This window comes from Scaptodrosophila lebanonensis, unplaced genomic scaffold (genome assembly GCF_003285725.1).
Source record: "Scaptodrosophila lebanonensis strain 11010-0011.00,11010-0021.00 unplaced genomic scaffold, SlebRS2 tig00000053-arrow-pilon, whole genome shotgun sequence".
Classification (NCBI taxonomy): Eukaryota; Metazoa; Arthropoda; class Insecta; order Diptera; family Drosophilidae; genus Scaptodrosophila; species Scaptodrosophila lebanonensis.
This window is the reverse complement of record NW_022060548.1, coordinates 6,181,636-6,204,004: the sequence shown is the minus strand read 5'-3', so window position 1 is coordinate 6,204,004 and position 22,369 is coordinate 6,181,636. Positions and strand designations below refer to the sequence as shown.

The following is a 22,369-nucleotide window of genomic DNA, read 5'->3' as shown; positions in this document are numbered from 1 at the left end:
TTGAGCAATCGAAAGGGATTCGGTTGGACAGGCGGCGCGGCGTAGTGGTGGTCGCCGACGAAAAAAATGAAAACAATTACGGCAGTTACAATTACAATTCAAATGCAAATATTCCCATATTCGTAGAGTCTTAATTACAGCCCATTTGTTTTTAGCTCGTAAACCAACTGGTAAGTGCATATAACTGACAAATTATTTACATTTCTCCATCTCAACAATTTCTTAGTACCCAATCAATATTAATGCAATATGAATGAATTAAATAAAAATTTTACCGTACCGACACTTCGTCTCTGTGTTTTGCTCTAAGTTTTAGTTACCGTTACCTTAGGACATAAGTACGCAACGCCTACAACCGGCCGCCCACACTCTATTCCGCCATCTCTTCTCTTCTTTCCATTGCAGCTGAAATGGGCCAATTTAGAGGTCATCAGCCGGTTGGCGTTTGGTTAAATGGTTGCAAATACTTTTATATGCGAAACCAGAAGCAGGGTTATAATCTCATATTCAACGGATATATGTACAAGAAAGAGGCCAGCTTTCGAGCTACCGTCAATTGGATATGCTCCGATGGTAATGGCAAGCGACTCTCCGAGAACAAATGCTCGGCGCGTGCAATCACCAAAATCGATGGTGGCATTAAGCTCGGAAAGAATCTACACAACCATGTGCCACGCTTCCATGGCAACAGTGTGCCCGACAATCTAATATCGCCGGGATCACTCAAAACTGGGGGCCCAATGCAACAATAGATTTACCATAATTTACTTTAAATTGCAATTGCTAGCTTATTGTAGTGTTTTTTATTGCATCTCATCCATATCCGTCTATATATGTATGTATCATCTTTCTGGCATTATTACAGTCGTCAAATTAAGGCGCTCTCCGGAGGGCGAATTTTTACTCATTGGCTCGCGCACCTACAAGAAAACTAGATCGCTGCAATATCGCAGCTACTATCACTGCTCGACCTCCTGCTGTCCAGCTTATTATGCCTACGTCGAACTGCGTTGCAAGCAGCGCCTCACCAAATACCGCCAGCATGCGTCCCACTGTCCGCAGCGCTAATTGCCAAATTGTAAAATTAAATCTTACAAATTATATTGTATATACATATAATTACCACCCCTTTTAACTTTGCAACTGCGGGGTTTTTTTCTAGACTATAAGATGAATTTTACAAAAATATGTGTAATATTTGAAAATAAATTAAAGTGTACAATTTTAATCTTATATTTTTACTAACTATATTTCATAAGTATTTTAATAAACAATGGATTAGTCCAAATTTTATGATTAGAAAATAATCGTATTTAAATATTGAATAGCATTACACTTATAGTATTAGTTGAAGAGCCTCTCTCTATAAACTTCGGTAAGAAAAAGCGTATGTCTAATTGTTTTGTGATTAATTCTTTCATCACATTTTCGGCACATGGAACAAATTTCTTTGTATGATATACATTTACACATATACTCGTATGTCAGCTAAAACTAGTTCTAAATAAAAATCCTATTCTAGGGTATTTTGTATGTCAAATAAACGAAATTTCTTAAGTGTTTTCATAAAATAAATGAGCGAAATTTACAATTTTACTGCGAATATTTCCACTAACCGTTTCGCACATTTTCTTCCTGCCTCATTGCAGCCAAAATCGAATATCAGATCAGCGTCGAGGTGGAAGGCACTGATGGTACCGCCACCCAGGTGCAATATCATCCTCGACGCGATGACACAACCACGCCTTTCTTTATAGTCAGCAAATATGGTACCAAGCAGATAATGCTTAAACAACACACCTTTAATCGTCACATTACTCGGGAGGACGTCACCTATTGGCGTTGCAGTCAGTTTGCAGTGCTGAAGTGTCGAGCGCGCCTCAAGACGAAATCCGGCACCCTGACCATACTCAACAGTGAACACAACCATGAGGTGATCACAAAGGCGCGCAAATATGGCTCTTTGAAGCGGCAGAGGGCCGAGGCAGCGGCCAGAGCTGCGGTCAAGCCGAGCCAAAAAGCAAAAGATGAAGGAGAGACAATCACATGATTTGGATTAAATAGTTCATAGTATTAAGCACGGATGTTGATATTGAGGATTATATTATTCAAAATATTTGCTAATTAAGCAGTTTTTTGTATTTTTAACATTTGTAGAGTGCCGAACAGAGTAATTTGGCATTCAATAATAAGTTTATAATAACTATCAGTTATTTGTTATGAAGACATTTCAAAATGCCGATATATAAAGAGATATATATTTAGATGTAGATATGTATTTGTATCTATATCAACATCCCTACATTATTGAGCTAGTTATAAACAAAATCTACACCTAGCCAGCTTTTTCTCGCTAGATATGCATGTTTATTGTGAAAATAAAAGTAATCTTTTAATTATGTCATCTCTTTTTTTGTGAATCCTTTACATTTCAATTTATTTGCGACCTTTTTTGATTAACTCACTAATAAACTCTTTTTCTTTCTTCACAGATCCCATTGCCTACTATTCGTACATTACGGGCTTTCGGGGCAGCCGCAAACTCAAGATCGGCGAGTTTACATTTACCCGCAATAAGGCAACGGGCAGCAAGACCTACTGGTCCTGTGCTCGGGCCGGCGTCCACAAATGTAAGGCGCGTGTGGTGACCATCGACGACCATGAAGTGATTATTAAGTGTGGACAGCACAATCATCCGCCCTTTTAGAATGAATTTGTATGCTAGTTTATTAGTTACGTTTCCTATATTTATTTAGGATTTTTTGCTCTTCGTGTGAATTTTATAGTAAGAAATTAAATATATTTGTCTGATACTCATCGTTGCATTCGACACAAATTATTTACTTTAAACTCTAAATACCATGTAAAAAGTATAGGGTCAGTTCACCTAAACATAAACTAATCAATATTGTGCTGATCCACAGACTACTGTGAGGATTCTGATTTCGATGACATGAACGGCTCCATCAAGCACAGCCTGCTTTCGTTTACAAGGGGACAGCGCGGCTCCAAGCTTCTCTTCTTCGATGGACACAACTATGTGCGAAATCGACGCAGTGGTCTGAAAACCTATTGGATATGCTCGAAAAAGGTACGTAGAAGAGCTTGAAATTCAGATTTAAGTTAAATGTGTATGCTTAGATTTAAATATAAGTATGTAACTGACATAAGAAGGTGTGAGGAGTGCCTGTTTGTCCGTCTGAGCCACAATATCTTTTGAATTACAAAAGCTGGGCACGATTAACTTTGCATGTGGACTTGCTTTTTTAATACGCATAAAGAATTTATGAAAAACATGTGAAGCTTATTGTTTTATGAAGCTGATCTCATAATCAAGGCAACTAGCTGAATTAAATTTTATTCCATTTTGATATCGCATTCAAACGTAATTTTTAATAGATTTCTTCTTATGCCATGCCTCTTAGAAAACAAAAGGTTTATCCATAAAGGGAGCAATATTTAACATAGCTAGTATTCGAGCGATCGATGCAAAGATCATTTTTAAAAACAGGAATTTTTTAAATATTAAATACTTAAAATTCTTAAAAACTTTGATTTTTAGAATCATACAGATACACATTAACCGATTATTTAAAAATAGCATTTTAATATCATATTAACAGCAATAAAAATTTCGTCAACCACTAAGAATCGTCAAACCTCATATAATTCACAGGGCAGCACCAAATGCAATGCACGGGTTGTGACAAACGTCATCAACGGAGTACAGAAAATAGTGCTCGAGTCCTGTCATCATAATCACACACCGAATGTTGAGCGCAAGAAACGGAGTCCATTGTCCAATCCAACGACAAAGTCGCGTTCGAAAAGGCCGAAAACACCACAGCGGACGCAAAGCTTTGACAAAACGGATGATGATTTCATAATACCCATTGAGCTGCGTACACTGAACCTCAGCTTAGACGACTTCCAGCAGCTGCAATAAAGAGTGTCAGAGCACGTTGCTTTATCTATTTCTAAAGTACAAGCTAGCATTACTTAAAAAACGATATTATTTAAATGAAATAAAAATATTTGGGGTACTCTCGTGTGAAGCCATACATATAACTAATTTGACATTATCACTCTAACCATAACATCTAGGTTGCAATTCATAGCATAAACAACACTAATTTATAATTTCTTCGGCGGTTTTAGTGCATTTCGAAGTCATCACCTACGCCCATCGGCCGGCGGCAGCGTCCAAAACATTGATGAAACGTGTGTGCCTTGCAAAAAATATGGAGGAGGAAATCCGCTATATAAAAACCCCATCCGGCAACTGTGTTCTCCATTGCGCCGGACATCGATATCTGCGCAATGCCTGCTACAAGGACAAGATCTACTGGAAGTGTAGCAAGTGGCGGAAGCAGTGTAGGGCAAGGGTCATCACACACACCACCGCAACGACGACCCCCCGTTACGCTATTAGTGGTGTACACAATCATATGTAGATCGAATGACCAGACGATGGAAAAAAATGCTAAAGAAGGCCAGAGAAACTAATATTTTCACTTAAACGCTTTTATATATTTATTAATTATGTAACTAAATGCTTAGTTCCTCTGATATTTTGCTCCTTTAGTTTTTAAATTATTTTTGGTTTTTAAAAATTTGTATTTTTTTATTTTATTTTTTTAGAAATATGTATTTATTTAAAAGTAGTAGTCTTGTAAAGTTCCAAAATGGTTTCCGCTTTCTTAAAAGAAAAACATCTGCCTAACGCATTTATAACCTTTTTTTTTTTTTTTAATTTCAGTTTATATGTTTGTTATGAGTAGAAAATTATTTGTAAAATTAATAATTGGTGTACAAACAAAATGTACGTATTTTAACAGATTTTGTCATACTTGAAGAGCTGAAATCTTTATTAAAAGCATTTAATGATATTTATTTAATCATATTTTATAAATACATAGTAGTATTTATTCAAAAGATCATCCAATTTTTTACTATTTAAGGTGTGGAGTCTAATTTTTTAAAATATTTAATTTGAAATCACTTTTTAGGCTGAAAATTAAATCTCATAGGCAATAATTAGAATAAATTTAAAGAGCAATTTGTTAATATCTAATTAATTAAAATGAACAAATGAGCGTTTTAAATTAAACTAAGGAAAAAGTAGTTATACTTCATGATATTTTTGTTGCAAGACATTGGAAATTTCCATCAAAACACAGGTGAGTTTTGGTTGTAAAAGTTTTCTTGAAACTTACTAATAAATAATTTATTTTTCCCTAGCTTTTTTTATTTTTCTGCATCTTTGGCTTTTGTGTTTGTGACTTTAATTGTCTTTTAAACTATATAAAAAAAAAGAATACTAAATACATGTTTTCGTTTTTTACACCCATCCTTAAATCTGCTTTTCATTTGCTTTTATGTACTGATAATAATTTTTCTATATAGCTAATTATAATGCCTTTCACTGAATGAACTGTATTCTTTCTTTGCAGAGCTAGTTGACATCGATCCACATGTTTTGGGCGATTTCGGCAATGAGAGCTTTTTGCCGAAATTGTCCAGCACCCGTGCTCAAAACGTGCGTTGTGGCTTGGCCCGCACTCAGTCAAATACCCGTACTCTGGATGATTGGGATCGCGTACGGTTCGAACGCACGGCCAGGGGCGATATTCTGGTGTACAACGGACATCGTTTTATGCGTCGGGCCACCTATGATGACAATATCTATTGGAGCTGCTGCAAGAAGCGCTTGCAGTGCAATGTCTACATGATAACCCATAAGACAAAGCCGACCTATGTGGCCATATCGGGCGTGCACAATCACGTCTAGCCGTCTATATCGTAGCTTTTTATACACACACACCTAACGTTCGTTGCACAAATAAATATGCATTTCATTTTGAAACTATAATTTATAAATATTTTTTTGTTCTATTCAACGAGTGCCAAATTAAATATGTTAAAGCTTCTCTATTCTTTCTATATATGTATATGATGATATTTTCAACATATTTTTGCATTTACAGAGCTGGCGGTTTTCGGCAAAGGCCAACGAGGTCGCACGGTTCTGCTGCATAATGATGAGAAGTTTGTGAAAAATAGAAGCTCTGCCTCCCGCATCTACTGGATATGCTCCCGCAAGGTAAATATTTAGTTGTCGAAATTCGGGAACTAACATTTTTCCATAAACTTGTTGATGCAAATTTCTAAAAATGCGCTAGAAGTGAAATTATTTCAAGTGAGAAATAATTTTGTATAACAACATATATTTTGTTTCTTTCTTTTGTATTTTAATTTTGGAGCATCCTATAATGGAACTATAATTTTGGAACTCCAATTTTGGACCAATTTCAATATAATTGTACAATTGACTTTGTGTTTTTGATATATCAGATTTTTGCTTCGTTTTGGCTCTTAAATTTAAATATTTTTTGTGAAATACAGGCTGAAGAACAAGGTTCGGTCAGAATTGCAAATAATTTTGTTATTACTAGTAAAAGTTTTTAGTAAAGATTTTTTGTTGGTTTTAAGTGAAATAGAATTTTATATGTGTGTACATTTGTGCCATTATGATCACGTTTTTCGCTTCATTGCAGTAGGATCGACATTATGCCTTCTCTATTAACAACATTCTGTTATCCTTTGCAGGACGTGACCGTTTGTCGAGCACGTATCGTGACCGCGCTGGATAGTTCTGGGAAAGCGCGCATCATCAAACGTAATTTTGAACATAACCACAAACGAAAGTATCCCTGCGGAGGTCCTCGTTTCTCCCAGCAGCTGTCCCTCATTGACGCTGGCAACGGGAATGTAGCTGCCAAGGAGAAGAAAGGCAGTGTCTAGATGCTGTTGTTGCTGGTGACGCTGCCACTGCCACATATACTTAAGCACAAATTGTTAGCAATAATTGGAAGTGCTTTAAGGGGCTGCAATGCTCAATAACTCCTTTGTACCTAAGCCATAAGACAGATTACAGATTATGAGAGTTTTGTTTAAAAGATGACAAAAAAATAAACACATTGCTTTAGTTCTGTTCTATCTACACATCGCATTTCCAGCTTTAATCACTGTGTTATGCCGCGGAATAGCATTTTAAAAATATATTACACGACCACTATTTTAATACATTCTATTATTTCGTTTTTGCAGCGTTCCGCATCGACTTCATTGACTCGAAAAAGAATGGAGGCAAATTGTTGGTCATTAATGGATTTCGGTTCTTCCGGAATAAGCGACGAGGCTCGCGTCAGTACTGGAAATGCAGTCATTATTACAATAAGGACAAATGCCCGGCAATTGCCATTTACGATGAACGAACCCTCAACCTGCGACTCTGTCATCCGCATCAGCACGTCGAGAGCAATGACATTGAAATCAAGCCGTTGTTGGGTACGGCTAAATTGGATGCGTTGCCGCTGACAGCGGAAGGACCACAGGATGCGTCGGCACTTGCGCCGTTGCCGCCGCCACTGGTCGAGTACAAACCGAAGCAAAGTTTCGAATTTTAAAACAATCAATCGTTTAACATATAAGCTTTCAAATGTGTGTGGTCTGTAAATATCGTAAATGAATTGAATGTGTAAATAACATTTTTGTATTAAATTTAATGACAATTTCAAACATTTCTAATATGCATCTAACTGACTTGTATTTAGGCCTCAGCTTAATTCTTTGCTATATCCTTACTAACCACAACTCTGGTAAAATTTTCTCATTCAAGATCATGGACTCTATAGCGGCAATAAACCCAAAATACAGTTCTCCGTATCGAAACGTGGCGGTCAATTACTTTGGCTAGATGGTCTGAAATACTTTCGCAACAATGAGAATCGCACAAATATCTTCTGGCGTTGTCATTGGTATTACAGGAATGTACGCTGTCCGGTGCTGATATGTATGAATAAATTCAACTGTGCCGAGTTCCGACAGATTCACAAACACAGCCACGTGAAGGCGAACAAAAAGGAGAAGCCACCACTCGTCGAGGACTACCAGGAGTCGTTAACATATGGAGAGCAGGAAGGAAAACTTCAGCTGGTCAGCAAATCCAAGAAAAAGAAGTACGATTATAAAGCTCCGCTGGCTACCAAAACCACCGCGACATCAACCGCCACCGCCACATTCACCAGCGTAACCAGGTTGCCCGATAATAGTGTTGAAGTCGAGGCACAAATCTTTGATATATCATAAATAAATACTTAGCTAATTTTATTTTTGTTGGCTTGTAAATAATAAATAATAATAATAAAAAATAAGCAACAGACCGCATCTAAAGTAGCGCCCTTAAATTTTTTTAACTGACTTGCTTTGCTTCCCCATTCCCAGACGTTTTACTAACATACACATTTTGTGTTCTCTTTTCTTCAATTCCATTGCAGTTGTGGTGGCGAATGATGTGGTGCCGAATCCTGAGGATGTCCTTGTATTCTTCACACAATCGCTGCGCGGACGTCCTGCGATTATGGCGAATGGCATACGTTTCCTGATCATGAGCGAGAACAAGACAAAAATTCTGTGGCGTTGCAGTTCGATGGCCACCAAAAAACTAAAGTGTCCGGCGCGTATAACCATGATTAAGGGGACGCCGCCAAAGTTCATTATAAACCAGGCCCAACACATGCATGCCGAGCTAAAACGCAACAAATATAGCTCTAGCAAGGCGCCGATATTGCCGATGAACGACGGCGCTGTTACCTTTGAGCTGCTCGACCACCAACAGCAGCAACAGCATCTGCAGGAACAACACCACCAGGAGGAGGAGGCCGCCGAGTTTCAGGAACTGAAGGGCGACGATATCTAAGAACTATCATATTCATGTATATATAGGCTGAATGATTCGGGGCGCATAAAATTTTATTAATTCAGAATAAAACAAGCAAAAACAGTATTTTAAGGCAAATAAAAAATCTGATGTTTTGCCATTTCCCGTCCAGCAGCCACCAAAAAATATCTATAGAATTGTCAAGATTTTATGCAAATACCGCTAATACCTCTCAATTTTTATCCATTCCAGTCACCTGCATAGTTAGCTATTCGACTAGTCAGAAGGGACGCTCGTTGCTGGTCCACGAAGGCTTCTATTACGTCCGCGAGAAGATCATTAGTGATAAAATTTACTGGCGCTGCACCCAATACACAACACCAGTTAAATGCCATGGCCGGCTCCACACCATTAAGGGACGCATTGTCCATCAGTGCCGGCACAATCATACAGGATTGCCGAATCGCAACAAGCACAGGACAAAGAATAAAATGCTTAGACAGTCCATTGATCATCTAGAGCAATGAGTTCTCTACTTTTAAATTTGTCATTAAGGTTTGCAAGTTAAGGTCACACTGACTTTGGTTTTTTTTTAATTTGCGTAAAAATTATAGGAAAAGAAACAAAAGAACAATTTTAATTTATTGTATTAGTTTGAAAGTAATGGTCAAACATGCAAATAATTTGCACACAAATCTATCAACATTACTTTAAAAAAAAGATAACGATACTTATTTTAAGAACCTGAGGTGTATTGAACAAGTTTGTGTGCAAATTGTTGGTCTATTTGCCCATATAACTTAATTCGAAGTTATTAATCATAGGTTCTATTTAGTCAGAAAGTTTGAATTTTCATTATTTTTCACTTATAAATTGTTATTAATTGTTCAGTACACCGTTTTGAGTTTCCTAATAAGGGAATAATTAAAACTTTGAACTTTAAACGTACGTGACATTGAAAAAAGTAACTATTTATAAATTTCAAATTTTTAATGAGTTTTTCAAGTAAGCTTGTGCGAACGTCTTTAAAATATTGCAAATTTTTTTATAAGTAATCAACGAGAACCTGCTCATTAGTGTATTTTAATGAAAATTGATGAATTCGTCTCAGCTTATGTTAAATTTGTAATTTAGAGAATAGTTTACTGTTGCTTACAAGTGATAGTTTTAAAATGTGATTTTGAATAGCACATAAGGAAATAATTTTCTTTTCATTAATTAAAATTCATAATGCCTATTTTAAAATTCGAAAAACTTTGGTAGTGCCTAGATAAGAGCAGAATTTTTGTTCCTTCAATTTAAATGTAAATTAAAAGTTAATTTCTGTCTAACTTCAGCTCAAGAGATTAAAATAGTAGATTTGTTTTTTAGTTTAAATTATAATGAAATATGTTTTTTCCTAAGTTGTATAGCGCGTATATATATTTTTTTAATTTATTGATTCTACTGTCCACATAAATTGAATAGTTAATATTTTTGTGTAACAAATTCCACTTTTTGTAAATGAATGTTCATGCAGAAAAGTTATTTTCTAGAAATGCAATCACCCCCTTTTTTAAAATTTTTGCACACCTATTTATGTATTGTTATATATTAAACCCAAAGATACTGCCGTTAATATTTAGAAGAAACCAAACATAAATAATTAATTTTAGAATTTACTTATGTGTGGTGAAATAAATTGGATTTTATTTTTTGTCACGTATATGATTAAATGATAATCTTAAGTGTTAATAAATGTTCAATGTCTACCAATGTCTGGTCAATAATTTTTACATTAAAGCTAAATAGAAACCTTGTAAAGTTTACTAACATCAATATATTTGCCTTCCTTTGCAGATCATCTAAACATTGCACAATTTAGCTCGACGAGGAAGAACAAACGCAAGTTATTGATAGACAGATATGAGTTCGTAATGGATCGGATGCTAAAGCGCAGCATTAATTGGCGTTGTGCGCGATATCGGAGCGCTCAGTGTAAGGCGCGGGCCACAACACGAAGTCTCGATAATGGCCAGGAGGTGTATCGACTGAAATATTTCAAACACTCGCATGCGTGAGACGACAAAATTTCCAAATTTTCTGCATTTTCAGAGCGAGAATTTGCAAGATAATGCCTAAATATTATATATAGTATAGTATATCTATTCCAAAGTTTCTTTACAAAACGCAGAAGCTATTTTAGAGAGCATTTTACAAAAACAAAACAATATTATTTAAATTAGCTAGAGTTACAAGAATATTACTGTTTATATTTGCTTTTTAAACAAATTGACAAATTGTTAAAACGATAAAAAAAAATGTATAAATTCTTTAATTTTTTGTGAATGTTTTAAATAATTTGTAGATTTTGTAGGAAGAAGAAGAATCACCAAATTTGACTAAAACCCTTTGAGGTTTGTTACGACATCAGAAATAAAAATTGAAAGAAAGTAAAATCATAGACTCTTGTTGGCTTTATAATTGATCTTTTATTTAAGTTAATCGCCCCAATTACGTCACAAATACTAACCAATGGCTTGTTTAACGCTTTTTTTTTTTGCAGAGCTGGCCCGAAAACAGGGAATTATGATTGTGCGCGGCACGAAGGGTAAGCCAAAGTTGCTTATGGGTGGCTTCGAGTATTTTCGAAACAATAGTCGTGGCTCCAAAACCTACTGGCTCTGTGCCCGTAACCGCTACTTACGCTGCGCTGCGCGCATTATTACCTGCTCCAGCACTGGGGAGCTGATTGTGAAGAACCAGCACCACAACCATCCCTCAAGGGTCAAGACGGAACCGAAGGAGCAGCCGGTGGACAGCGAAAAATAGTTGTGACGTAAAAAACCAAAGCATACGATACAGAAATCAACTTCCAATAGAGCCATTTTTGTAGTAAATAAAAAGTAATTAAGTCAGAGATCATCCATCACCCATAATTTCTATCTTAAGCGCTTTTCTATTTTTAAGTTCTGGAGCCTTCATAAGTGTATATAAAAAATTTACAGAGAATTTCTAAGAAAAAGGTATTTAATTGTTCCAGCATAATGGGTAAGATATATTAATAATTTAATTGATTTTATAACATTTTGGGTATGAAAACATACTCTAATCAATTCATACTATCATTCTAAATTACAAAAAAAAATTAAAATATTTTGTTTAATCTGTAAGATACAATTATGTATTTCATGTTTTTAGTATACGGGTAAGATATGTATATTTTCATATCATTCGCTCAAAAAAGTAATTCTACATTATGTTTAACAATTCTTTATTTTTATAAATTCACTTTGCTGTCATATTATTAAATTCCTTTTAGCACAATGGATAAGATATATGTATTTATGTTCTGTACTCTAAGGTTGAAAGGGTATGCTGAAAATTATGTAACTAGCAGGTGTAGCAGACACCCTGTATATGAGTAGCATGACGACTCGAATCGATGTAGCCATGTCTGCCTTTCCGTCTGTATGAACGACGATCATTTTTATACTCTGTACCCAAAGGGTACAAGGGTATATTAGTTTTGTGCGAGTGCACATGGAACACACAGAAGGAGGCTTGGTAGACCCCACAAAGTATATATATTCTTGATCAGCATGACAAGCCGAGTCGATATAGCCATGTCCGTCTGTCCGCCTGTCTGTCTGTATGAACGCAAGGATCTCAGAAAGTATAAGAGCTAGAATAACCAAACTTGGTATACAGATTCTCCCGAGAAAGGACGAGTTTGTTCATTTTTTCTGATCCACCCCCCACTCCCCCCCCCCCCCTATTAACGATTTTTTATAACTACCGTAATTCTTGGAATTTTGAACTAAAATTAATTTAGTTAATTAAATTAATTAATTAATTAAATTTCTTTTTTGTGGGGTGGTACAGGGTATTTAAGAGTTGAGCCTGCTTGACTTTAGCATTCCTTTCTTGTTAAAGCAAAACAGCTAGTCACACCAAACTTTGTCTTATCCATACGCAAAGCAAGTTTATTACCACATATATCTAATATAAAGAAAATACAAGTAAATAACTCTATCTACTTAGGATACATTTTTTAATTATTAAAATGTCTCCAAAATTGGTTGACCGTATTATATAGCTGATAGATAATAGATCAGTAGTACTATAAGCAATCTTATAGTACCAACCACCTTTTCTGTTATTAGGTAAACGTAAATAAGAATCATAATAATCTGAAGTTACTTGTATATATCTCAGTCAGTCAACTAGGAGGGAAACGTGTGGATATGACGTTAACGTTGTACAGTGAAAACTGTCTTGGCTGGACAAGTGGAGTGTTCGCTTAAGAGGATATTTAAACTTTACTTTATACACCGATCGAATGTTTTAGAAAAAGTGTCCTGATATTGCTGATATTTGCTTGGGTGTTTTTAGATGTAAGTATACCTTACAAAAAATAAATTTTGAATATGGCAATATTAAGGAAACTTTCTTAGGAGATGATTATGAACTTTCAAACGTATTTGAAGCAGCATATATTAAAGCGAATAAAATCTAAAATTATTTAATTTTAAATTTCGATAGATTGAATAGTTTTCAAAAGATTCTATTAAAATTGGAGTTAACTTAACTTAACTAACTGTTAACTTTTTAAATTCCATAAAATCTAAAATGATTTTAATTTAAATTTCGATACATTGACAGTACTATTTAAGAGAGTTAGGCCTGCTTATCTCTGGCATTCCATTCTGGAATTGAAGCATTTTATTGAAAACCATAAACCTGACAAATAGTCACGGAAACGTATCGCATATGGGTCCCACTACTTATAAGTATATTTTGCCTTTCTTCATAAATTGCCTTTCGGCTGACACAATCGTCTTTTTCATAAACAAACTCTTGCAGATGAATGTGTTGAGAATTATGTTCAGCTTATTTGTAAATAATGCGTTTCAGTGAAACGATCGCATTAAGTAAATGAACGGAGCTTTTGCTTCTGGCTTTGTCTCGCCATTGTTCTGCTCCGCACACAACCGACACACAACTCGTAAATTGATACAAACACTTGACTGCTAAATTCTTGTGTAAACTCTGGGAGGTTTTGTTTATACAATTACTTTGCAAGTCAAAGAACAAAGTGTCAACACACAACAGAGGCTGATTCAGGTTTTAAGTCACTTGAATTGTGCCTCAAAAATTCCCAGAACACATATGTATGATTACCAACAAGTATTGCATATACTATAGTATTTTATGTCTAGATGCATGAATAAGACTGCGTTGCGCCAAAGTCGTCGTATTCGTGACTAAGAGTGGTGGCAAGATAATGGCTTGATAAGAGGTAATAACGTTCGGGGGCTACTAGTAGTTGCTTTTACGACGTTAGAGCCATAAAAACAGGTGCCGGAGAAACAAACTAAGGTTTGATGTTGAATAGAAAAAACAACTGTGCATATTCATTTATCATATTGCTCATATAGTTATTATTATAGTGCAATCTCTATGGATCGGAAATGTGCTTGTTTGGATATCCATTTTATTCTAATTGTGGATTAATCATCAAAAACTAATATTTGTCATTCCTGATACCGTCATTTTGTTTATTTTGATTCAACTTCCGCTTTTGATCCGTTTATTAAAAATATTGCATTACGAATCTTTATTTTAAATATACTCTGCATATTTAACATAACATAATTTTAAACTAAATTCAAAATTCTTATTATTTAAATTATTGACAAATACTGTATTATATTCATTGAAACTTAAAATATTTTGCTTTAAATACAATATTTACGTATTTCGAATTTAAAAGCAATTTGTGCGCCAAAGTACAAATTATTTTGTGTTGGCAGTGCCTTTCGGCCGTTACTTGTGGAGCCTCGAATGTTTAAAAAGCGAAAAATGTAAATCAAAGCTACGTGTGCTATCAAAAATTGACCTTTTCTTCATCTGAATGTAAATTATTATAAAATTCGTTTTACCTTTGCACTCAATTGTTTAATTAAGTTCTGTCATTAATACAAATTTGATCACAATAGTGACTTGTGACCAACGGAAAAGTAACAGTTACATGCTGTCTTTCATCCCTATCAGTCATTGAATTCAGTCCGTGGTGGTAGGTGTGCGTTGTTGGTGCGCCTCTGTGAAATAAGAAAATATATCTGTGTATTGCAGCAGAAGTTTTGCTGCGCTGCCTACAAACAGTTCGTGTAAGTTTAACGACGGCAAAGAAAATTCAATAAAAACAAAGCAAATAGCCAACGATATGAATTAAAAACGAAAAAAAAATTGTGATTGCTTGTGCAACAAAGAACATAAAGTTCAAGGTTTTCTTTCAAGCCATCGTTCAAAACTGCAAAGAAGTTTTCAATTGGAAAGGAAAACTGTGCAATTTTTGTATACCCTTAAAACCCCGCTGCGTCGCGTGTGTGCAAGTGTGTGTGTGTGTGTGATTGATTGTGAGTGGCTGCTGCTGACCGACCAACACCAATTTGTTAAATTAAAAGCAATTATTCAATTAATAAATGTGCATTGTGGGCACACAAAAAATGGAAATGACAACGACAAAAGAAAAGTACAATATATACTTTGTCTCGATATCTGTTGAAAAATATCTAAACCCAATTACTCAGTTTGCTCTCAGTTTAATTCGATTGACACAGCAGCAGCAGGCAGGCTGGCTGGCTGGTTGGCAGCAGCAGCAGAGTAGACGCAGAGTAGCGGCGCAGTCGAAGCGTATGCGCGAGCGCAAGCAGAAGCAGCCCCAAATATACAAGTCGCGTAATCTAGCCAGCAAAACAGCCAAACAGGCAGCAAGTCAGGCAGCCAGCCAGTCGGCCAGGCTAGTCAGCCAGCGTCAGCGGGAGCCAAGCGCCAAACGGTGGTGGAGACATAGACATACATACAACAACAACAGCAACAACACTATAACAAAAAAGCATTTCTCAGTAGCAACTTTGGCTCAGCAGCAGCAGTTCAGCTCAGCTCCACACTCTGCTGCTCGTCTCTGCTTTTGCGCAGTCCGAAGCAGTGCGTGTGAATTCGCCGCACCGTCATTGTGTTTGCAGGTAGAGATGTGCATGGGCCGTGTTTTTCTACGTGACCCATCGTGATGAATACACGAGTGTTTGTGTTTCATATTCCGGTGTCATGAGTGACGAAAAAAGGCACAAAAAGTTTCGAACATATGACGAACCAAAAAGACTAAATTTGGTAAAGTTCCATTAATTGTTCGATGATATCATCAAATATTTCATAAAATTTCAACCATTTGTTGACATGATTTTGTTGTTTGATAAAAAGGTATGTGCTATTTTTAAAAAACCGATGCTAGATGGAATGAATCTTGATAATAGTGCTGGCTTATATTTAAAAGTTAAAAATACTTTTAAATATATTTTCTTGAAACAAATAATACTAAATTTTAAATAAAAAAGAGAGAATGCGATAGATGGTTTCATGTTCTCTTGTACTTAAAGAAAACCTATTTTAATTGAAGGCATGAATGGAGGCATACACCACCTAGAATTTATTTATATTCGGTCCCTCGGTACCTTTGATCGTTGCTCAATTTTTATAAACTTCTCAAACAGTGATGCCGCTATTATTTTATATAAAAAGCAGCGTATTTAAAAATATTAAAAAGTGAAAATGATAGAAACTTTTCGGTGTTGCCTCTTCTGCTCATAAATCTTTTTCAAAAACATTATTCCGTGTTTTGTGAAAAAAGCCGGCCCTTGCCCATCTCTAGCTTGCAGGCAGAGTCTGTCGCTCATTCTCGGGTCTCTGTCTCTGTGTCGGTTTGTTCGGAAACACCTTGCTCCAATATTTTTGCTGCTGCTGCTGCGCCGCCCCTGCCCCCAGTGCGCAGCCCACGACGACGACGGCTACGACGACAGCGACAACGACGATGGCGATGGCTATGGCGGCGACTACATACTAAGCTCTTCAGTAGTCCACAGTCGTCGCAGCCGCAGTCTCAGTTTCGGGTTTGTGCGCGTATTGCGATTCTTCTTCAGCTGCTGCGCTGCAAGAAAAGTCAGTGAAAAAAATATCGGCTTACAAAAAAATGAAACTATTTTGGCAATAGCAACAATAACAACCAAAAGTAATTGCAAATTTTGATTGTGATGCCGTTTGGCGTTTTGCACGCGATTTGTTTGCATTTTTTGGATACTGCTGGCATTGTTGCTGCATTTTCATCATCATTGCCAACAACAACAAGAACAAATAGCTCCGTCGTCGTCGCCGTCGTCGTCGTAGCCGTCGTCGTCGTGCGCGGCCACAGCATCGCCAGTCATTTTAACTCGCCATGTACAACAAAAGCAACAGCACTAGCAAGAACAACAACAGCAATAACAGCAGCAACAACAACAATAATCACGACAACGACGCCAACATAGAACAGGTTTGTCGCTTTGACTTTTCCTCTGCCACTGCCACTGCCACAGCCACGGATGGTTGGATGTTGAATGTTGGATGCCAGCTACTCGTTGTTCGCTGTGGCTCGTTCGCTTATTCATAACTTTTTGGTTATAGATTTTTTGTCACCCCTTCCACGCCCCACAACACCCCATCCCAGCCCCAACCCGATATACCTATATGCATGTTTCAACTGTTTCAGTTTTTCAATTATTAATGGCGGCCATTAGTGCGCGCGCCGCCCGTTCAACAAACGTTCCACCCCCACCACCACCCCCGCCATGTTACCGTTACCGTCTCCATCTCCGTTCTATGTTTCATGCCCATGTTCGCCGTCGTGTCGTATGTCGTGTAGAGTTTTTCTTATCGGACAAATTGTATTTGTCTGAAAAGTTCAATGAGGTGCGCTCCATGTGTCCATTTGTCTGTCCTCTGTCTGTCCGGCGGTTGCAGCAATTGCAGTCAGTCGTCATATTTATACTATCGCCATCGATATAGATAAAATCATTGTGTACACACATCTACATACACGTATGTATATAGTGTGTGTGTGGGTTCCTAGATAGCGCGCCTCGTACCCGCACCCCAATCCCCACCCCCATCCGTAGTGTAAATCGGAAGTGCCTTTCATTGCGAGAGTTGGGAAACGTACATACAAGTATATTCCCAGTTCCTTTTCGTATGCCCGTTGACTAATTGGCTGTGGTTGTTACTGTTTCTACTCCCTTGTGTCTTGTGCCTTGTGCCTGCCCCGGCCATGAGGGCAACTGTCTGCGTTGCGTGTTCCCTACAACTGATCCCTAAGTGCTGGCATTTGCCTTCAGCAATAATGTGCGGTGGTGGCTATTATCATAAACAGTTTGGCTTTGGTCACTTTTTCCCTCTATTTGACTTAATTGCTTGACTTTGTCATAGGTGGGAGAGGAAATGGTCAAGTCATCTAAGTGATAAGCAGTGCCATTTAAAAATTTCGACTTTGCTTCCACCAATACCGAAAATAGATTGAGGACAAAACAGAAAATAAAATGCGTCTTATTTTCAAAAATATGTTAAATGCAGCTTGCTTTGTACTTTTGTGACGCAAGAATATCATCTAGAGATAAGTCTAATTTTCGTTTAGAACTGCTTGGGAAACTACAAACAAATTTTGTCTTTTATTATTCAATTGAGAAAGCCGTTGGGAACTTGAACTAAATGTATATTAGAATCAGCAAGATTTGTTTAAACGCCATAAAAAGGTTTGAAACGGTCAATATTAACAAAAAGATGCTTGTAACTTGATTTAAGAAACTTTTCTCTCCGCCAAAAATTGTGTTCAACGCTTATTTCCAACACTATTTATACAGTAGAGTCAGCAAAAATTAATTCAAATTACAGATTAAAATTGTTATGGCTAATATTATCAATACAATTAAATAAGATGTAGATTCAAGTCCGTTTTTCTTCTTTCTACCAAATCTCGATAAAAATCTAGATATTGCATCAAAAAGTTAGAAATTTTACGATGATAAGAGAGCTTTATTTATTTATCTTATACATTATCAATGATTAATCATCATTTTAAAAAAAAAAAGCATATATCAGATATTCAAATTGCTTCTAAATGCACATTTTTATTGCATTTTCTGTGCGGAGATAAGCGCAAATCGCTTATCGTAGCGAATATCAAATAAAAATATCAAGAAATCAGAGTTCGAATCAATAGGATAGAATATTAAAGGTATTCTTGTGCATTTTAAAGCTTTCAAGCTTTTAAAATCTCCATATAAGAGTATACTTGTATTTATATGTTATTGAATTGAAATTTGTGAGACAAGGGCGGAAAACAGATTGTTCGTAACTCAGGCTTCATTTGCGATGAAAAAGAATAGCCAATAAGATTTGAGACGATTTTCATGTCAATATCAGAATCGAAGACACTTAACTTCTTAATTTTGTTTTTGTTCTCAAACTGAAAAAATAAATTTCTATACAAGCCAGCTGGACATAGAAATATTTGTGATAAAATTCGGTTTGTAGAATTAAAATGGAAAAGAACTTACATTTTATAAAGTTGTTCAAAACAGTGCACTTTACAAACTTACAGAAATAAGCGTGTATCTAAAAACATCTTAACCTACCCAAGTAATTCAATACCGTCTCAAAAAATGAATCTAAAAAAAAACAAGAGAGAACGCTACAGTCGAGCAAGCCCGACAGTGTAATACCCTGTACCCAGGTAAACTTCCGTCACTGAGTTATATGCGCCCAAAGCAGCAACAAAAAGAGGAAGAAGAAGAGCGAACTTGTTGCTGCAGTTTGTTGGGGTTGTACTGGCGAGAATTTGTTTCGCTAATAACTTTTCTTAGAATTGACCGAATTGAATAAAATTATGAACAACAGTAGACAATTATATATAAATTAAGTGTGCGAAGTTTGGTTTAGGTAGCATTTGAAATGTGGACGCTATTGACGAAATTCTGTAGCGGGGGAAGGGGGGGAAAATTAAAAAAAATAAAATAAACTCGTCCTTTCTCGGACCTAGGAGAATCTGGATGCCAACTTTGGTTATTCTAGCTTTTATAGTTTCTGAGATCCTTGCGTTCATCCAGACGGACGGACAGACGGACGGACGGACAGACGGACAGACGGACGGACGGACGGACATGTCTAGATCGATTTCTCTCGTCATGCTGATTCAGAATATATATACTTTATGGGGTCGGAGATGCTTCCTTCTGCATGTTACATACTTTGCACAAACCTAATATACCCTTTTTACCCTACGGGTACAGGGTATAAAAAAATATTCCCCTAAAAACGTTCCATAATTAAGCATCCATTCATGCAAGTGCCAGATGGGAAAGGTAATTGAAATTTCAATAGCGCTACTGAGTCAAGTTCTTAAGTACGATTGCCCTAAATTTTCAAACTGTAAACTTGTTCCTTAAGTTTATACCGATCCTTAACTGCACTTTCTCACGAAACCGTACGCAACCCTTAAGGGTGCGAGTAGCTTTAAAAGAGTCTGCAGGAACCAATAAAGTTATTTCACACACAGCCAACCGTCTGTCACCCCTCAATCCCAGTCCCCCTCCCCAGTCCCGTGTTGTCTGTCCATTTGATAATTGCACGCAGTTGCGAGGAGGACAACCCATACACATTTCGCTACGCTTTGTCTGTGTGGTTTCAAAGTCTGTCGACACTTCGACCCCACACCACCACCCCCCAGCCCCCACTTTCCGTTATCCACTTCCCCCTTTGTTCCGGACAGCAAGCACATGCGAAACATTTGGTCACATATGTTGGCAAAATGATTATTTTCACTAAAAATAAACGAAATTAATGATTGATGAAGTGAGACGAGTACAGAGCAACCCCAGGCTCCCAAAACCCGAAACGGGAACACCATACCAGTCGGTGTTGTCAGAGCGGGAGAAGATATGAAAAATGTTTAAAATATACAAAAGAAAAGCGTTGCAATTGTAATGAAAAATAAGCCGGCATATAAAAGAAAAGTGTCATTTAATTGAGGCAAGGTAAGGTATCTGCCACAGCCACAGCCACAGTCCCAGCGACTGTCCCAGAGCCACTGTCTCTGTCTTGGGCCCCTACCTGGCGCTTGCATCTTTGCCGCAGCAGACGGAAATCATAAAAATGTTGCATAAAAATATTTTTTATGGAAACTGGCGATGGCGGCAAAAATAACAGCAACAATAATAAAATGGAAATAAAATGAAACAAAAAGAAAGAAAAAAAAACTAGTGCAAGCCATGACATGAGCTGGCCGGGACCGGTCTTTATGCATGCATTTATATAAATATATATACAGTATAACCTCGATAGTTTGGACACTTCGCAGATCACATAGGAATGTGTCAGTAGTATAGAATAGGTAACAGATGATGTTCTGCTTCTTCCGATTTTGCGCTCTACTTAAGCGAGTGTACATTATTACAACAATATCGGTTTTTCGTCAAATAACATTATGATTGTTTGTGTTAGAAAAGATATTTAAAATTTCAAAAATAAAAAAGAAGTTTACATGCGAATTAAATGAAAAATTAAATGATGAATTAAATAACTAATCAATCAATAAAATTAAGTAATTAATTTTATTTCATAGGTAACAGATGAATGATCTGCTTCTTCCGATTATGCGCTCTACTTGAGAATATACACTCAATCTTAAAACAATTTCGGCTTTTCCTCAAATGACGACATTTTAATTGTTTGTGTTAGATAAAAATATTTAAATTTTCAAAAAGAAAAAAAGTTTACATGCGAATTAAATGAAAAAATGATGAATTAAATGAAAAATCAATCAATAAAAATAAGTCGTTCATTTTTTTTGAATGTCTCGATAATCCGAAATAGTCGAATTGTCCGATTGTTATTATGATGAAGAGAAGAGAAATTACTCCATGTCTTAAATTTTTGTGCTCCCTACAGGGACAAGATTAGGTAGATCCGACTCCCTTATGAAGAAGAGCAATTATATCGTTGCTAAATGCATAATTTATGCAAAGATTCAACTTTCTTTATGAATCCGCTTTCTTCAATTTCAGACTAAGGCTAAGTATCATGGCATTTCTGGCAGAGCCTGTATTCTGCATCTTTGGACAGATTTAAATTGTGAATATAGTATTTAAAAAGTATTCTTAGGAACGGAGGCCATTTCGCACATTGGCTGAACACTATCAATTGTCTAGACTCTAGACTATTGAGATTATACTGTATATACTTGTATATAGCATATAGTTGTCGTACCTACAATTTTCGTTTGTATTTACTTGACAACTTTTGCACACTGCGTCGTCGAGACATCGTCGTCTTGGTTTTGGTTTTGGACGTCTTCTTGCCATTTCGGCAGCCGTACCCAGCGCTCCACGCCATCAACAACATCATCAGAGCAGGGTCTGGCTGGCTGGCTGGCTGGCTGGCTGGCAGCCCTGCCTCTCCACATGCCGTGTCTGCCTCTTCTGTTCAGTTTTATAGTCCAAACGTGATAGCAAAATGTGCCTCGTATTTTCCTTTTCAGCGCCAGCTCGCGCCTCGTACATTCATTTTTCCTGCTGTGCATTCAACGTGCAACGTTCTACAGTCTTCCTTATAATATACTGGTTCCAGTTGTTGTTGTTGTTGTCGCTGTCGTTGTTGTTGTTGTTGTTGCTTGTTTCACACATGGTCTAGGCATTTTGGGCTCCTCCTTGGCCAGGCAAGGCAAGGCAAGGCAGGGCAAGGCGCTTCTTCTTTTTGTGGAAAAATAAATTAATGGAAAACATGCGAACATAAATTCTTTTT

General features: G+C 36.7%; 2 protein-coding genes across 16 annotated transcripts in view; both read left to right on the top strand.

Annotated features, from left to right (window-relative positions):
• The window catches only part of LOC115624374 (modifier of mdg4-like), a 37,891-nt gene extending 26,270 nt beyond the window's left edge, over positions 1-11,621 (top strand). The window contains exons 5-6 of one of the 13 annotated variants that reach the window (XM_030519066.1): positions 5,988-6,103; positions 6,610-6,956. In XM_030519066.1, the coding sequence (XP_030374926.1) occupies positions 5,988-6,103; positions 6,610-6,804 (311 nt within the window). In that variant the 3' untranslated portion in view covers positions 6,805-6,956. Of the gene's footprint in view, positions 1-405; positions 1,164-1,649; positions 2,254-2,492; positions 2,723-2,924; positions 3,092-3,676; positions 4,076-4,158; positions 4,488-5,453; positions 5,873-5,987; positions 6,104-6,609; positions 6,957-7,110; positions 7,485-7,681; positions 8,230-8,339; positions 8,822-8,974; positions 9,304-10,561; positions 10,855-11,267 lie in introns of those variants that run through there. The other 12 variants (XM_030519054.1, XM_030519070.1, XM_030519073.1 and 9 more) reach the window with 12 other exon arrangements.
• Positions 11,622-14,764: 3,143 nt separating this feature from the next.
• The window catches only part of LOC115623902, a 41,145-nt gene continuing 33,540 nt past the window's right edge, over positions 14,765-22,369 (top strand). For all 3 annotated transcript variants that reach the window (XM_030518457.1, XM_030518459.1, XM_030518458.1), the window contains exon 1: positions 14,765-14,874. The gene's annotated coding sequence lies outside the window, so the exon portion shown is untranslated. The remainder of the gene's footprint in view (positions 14,875-22,369) is intronic.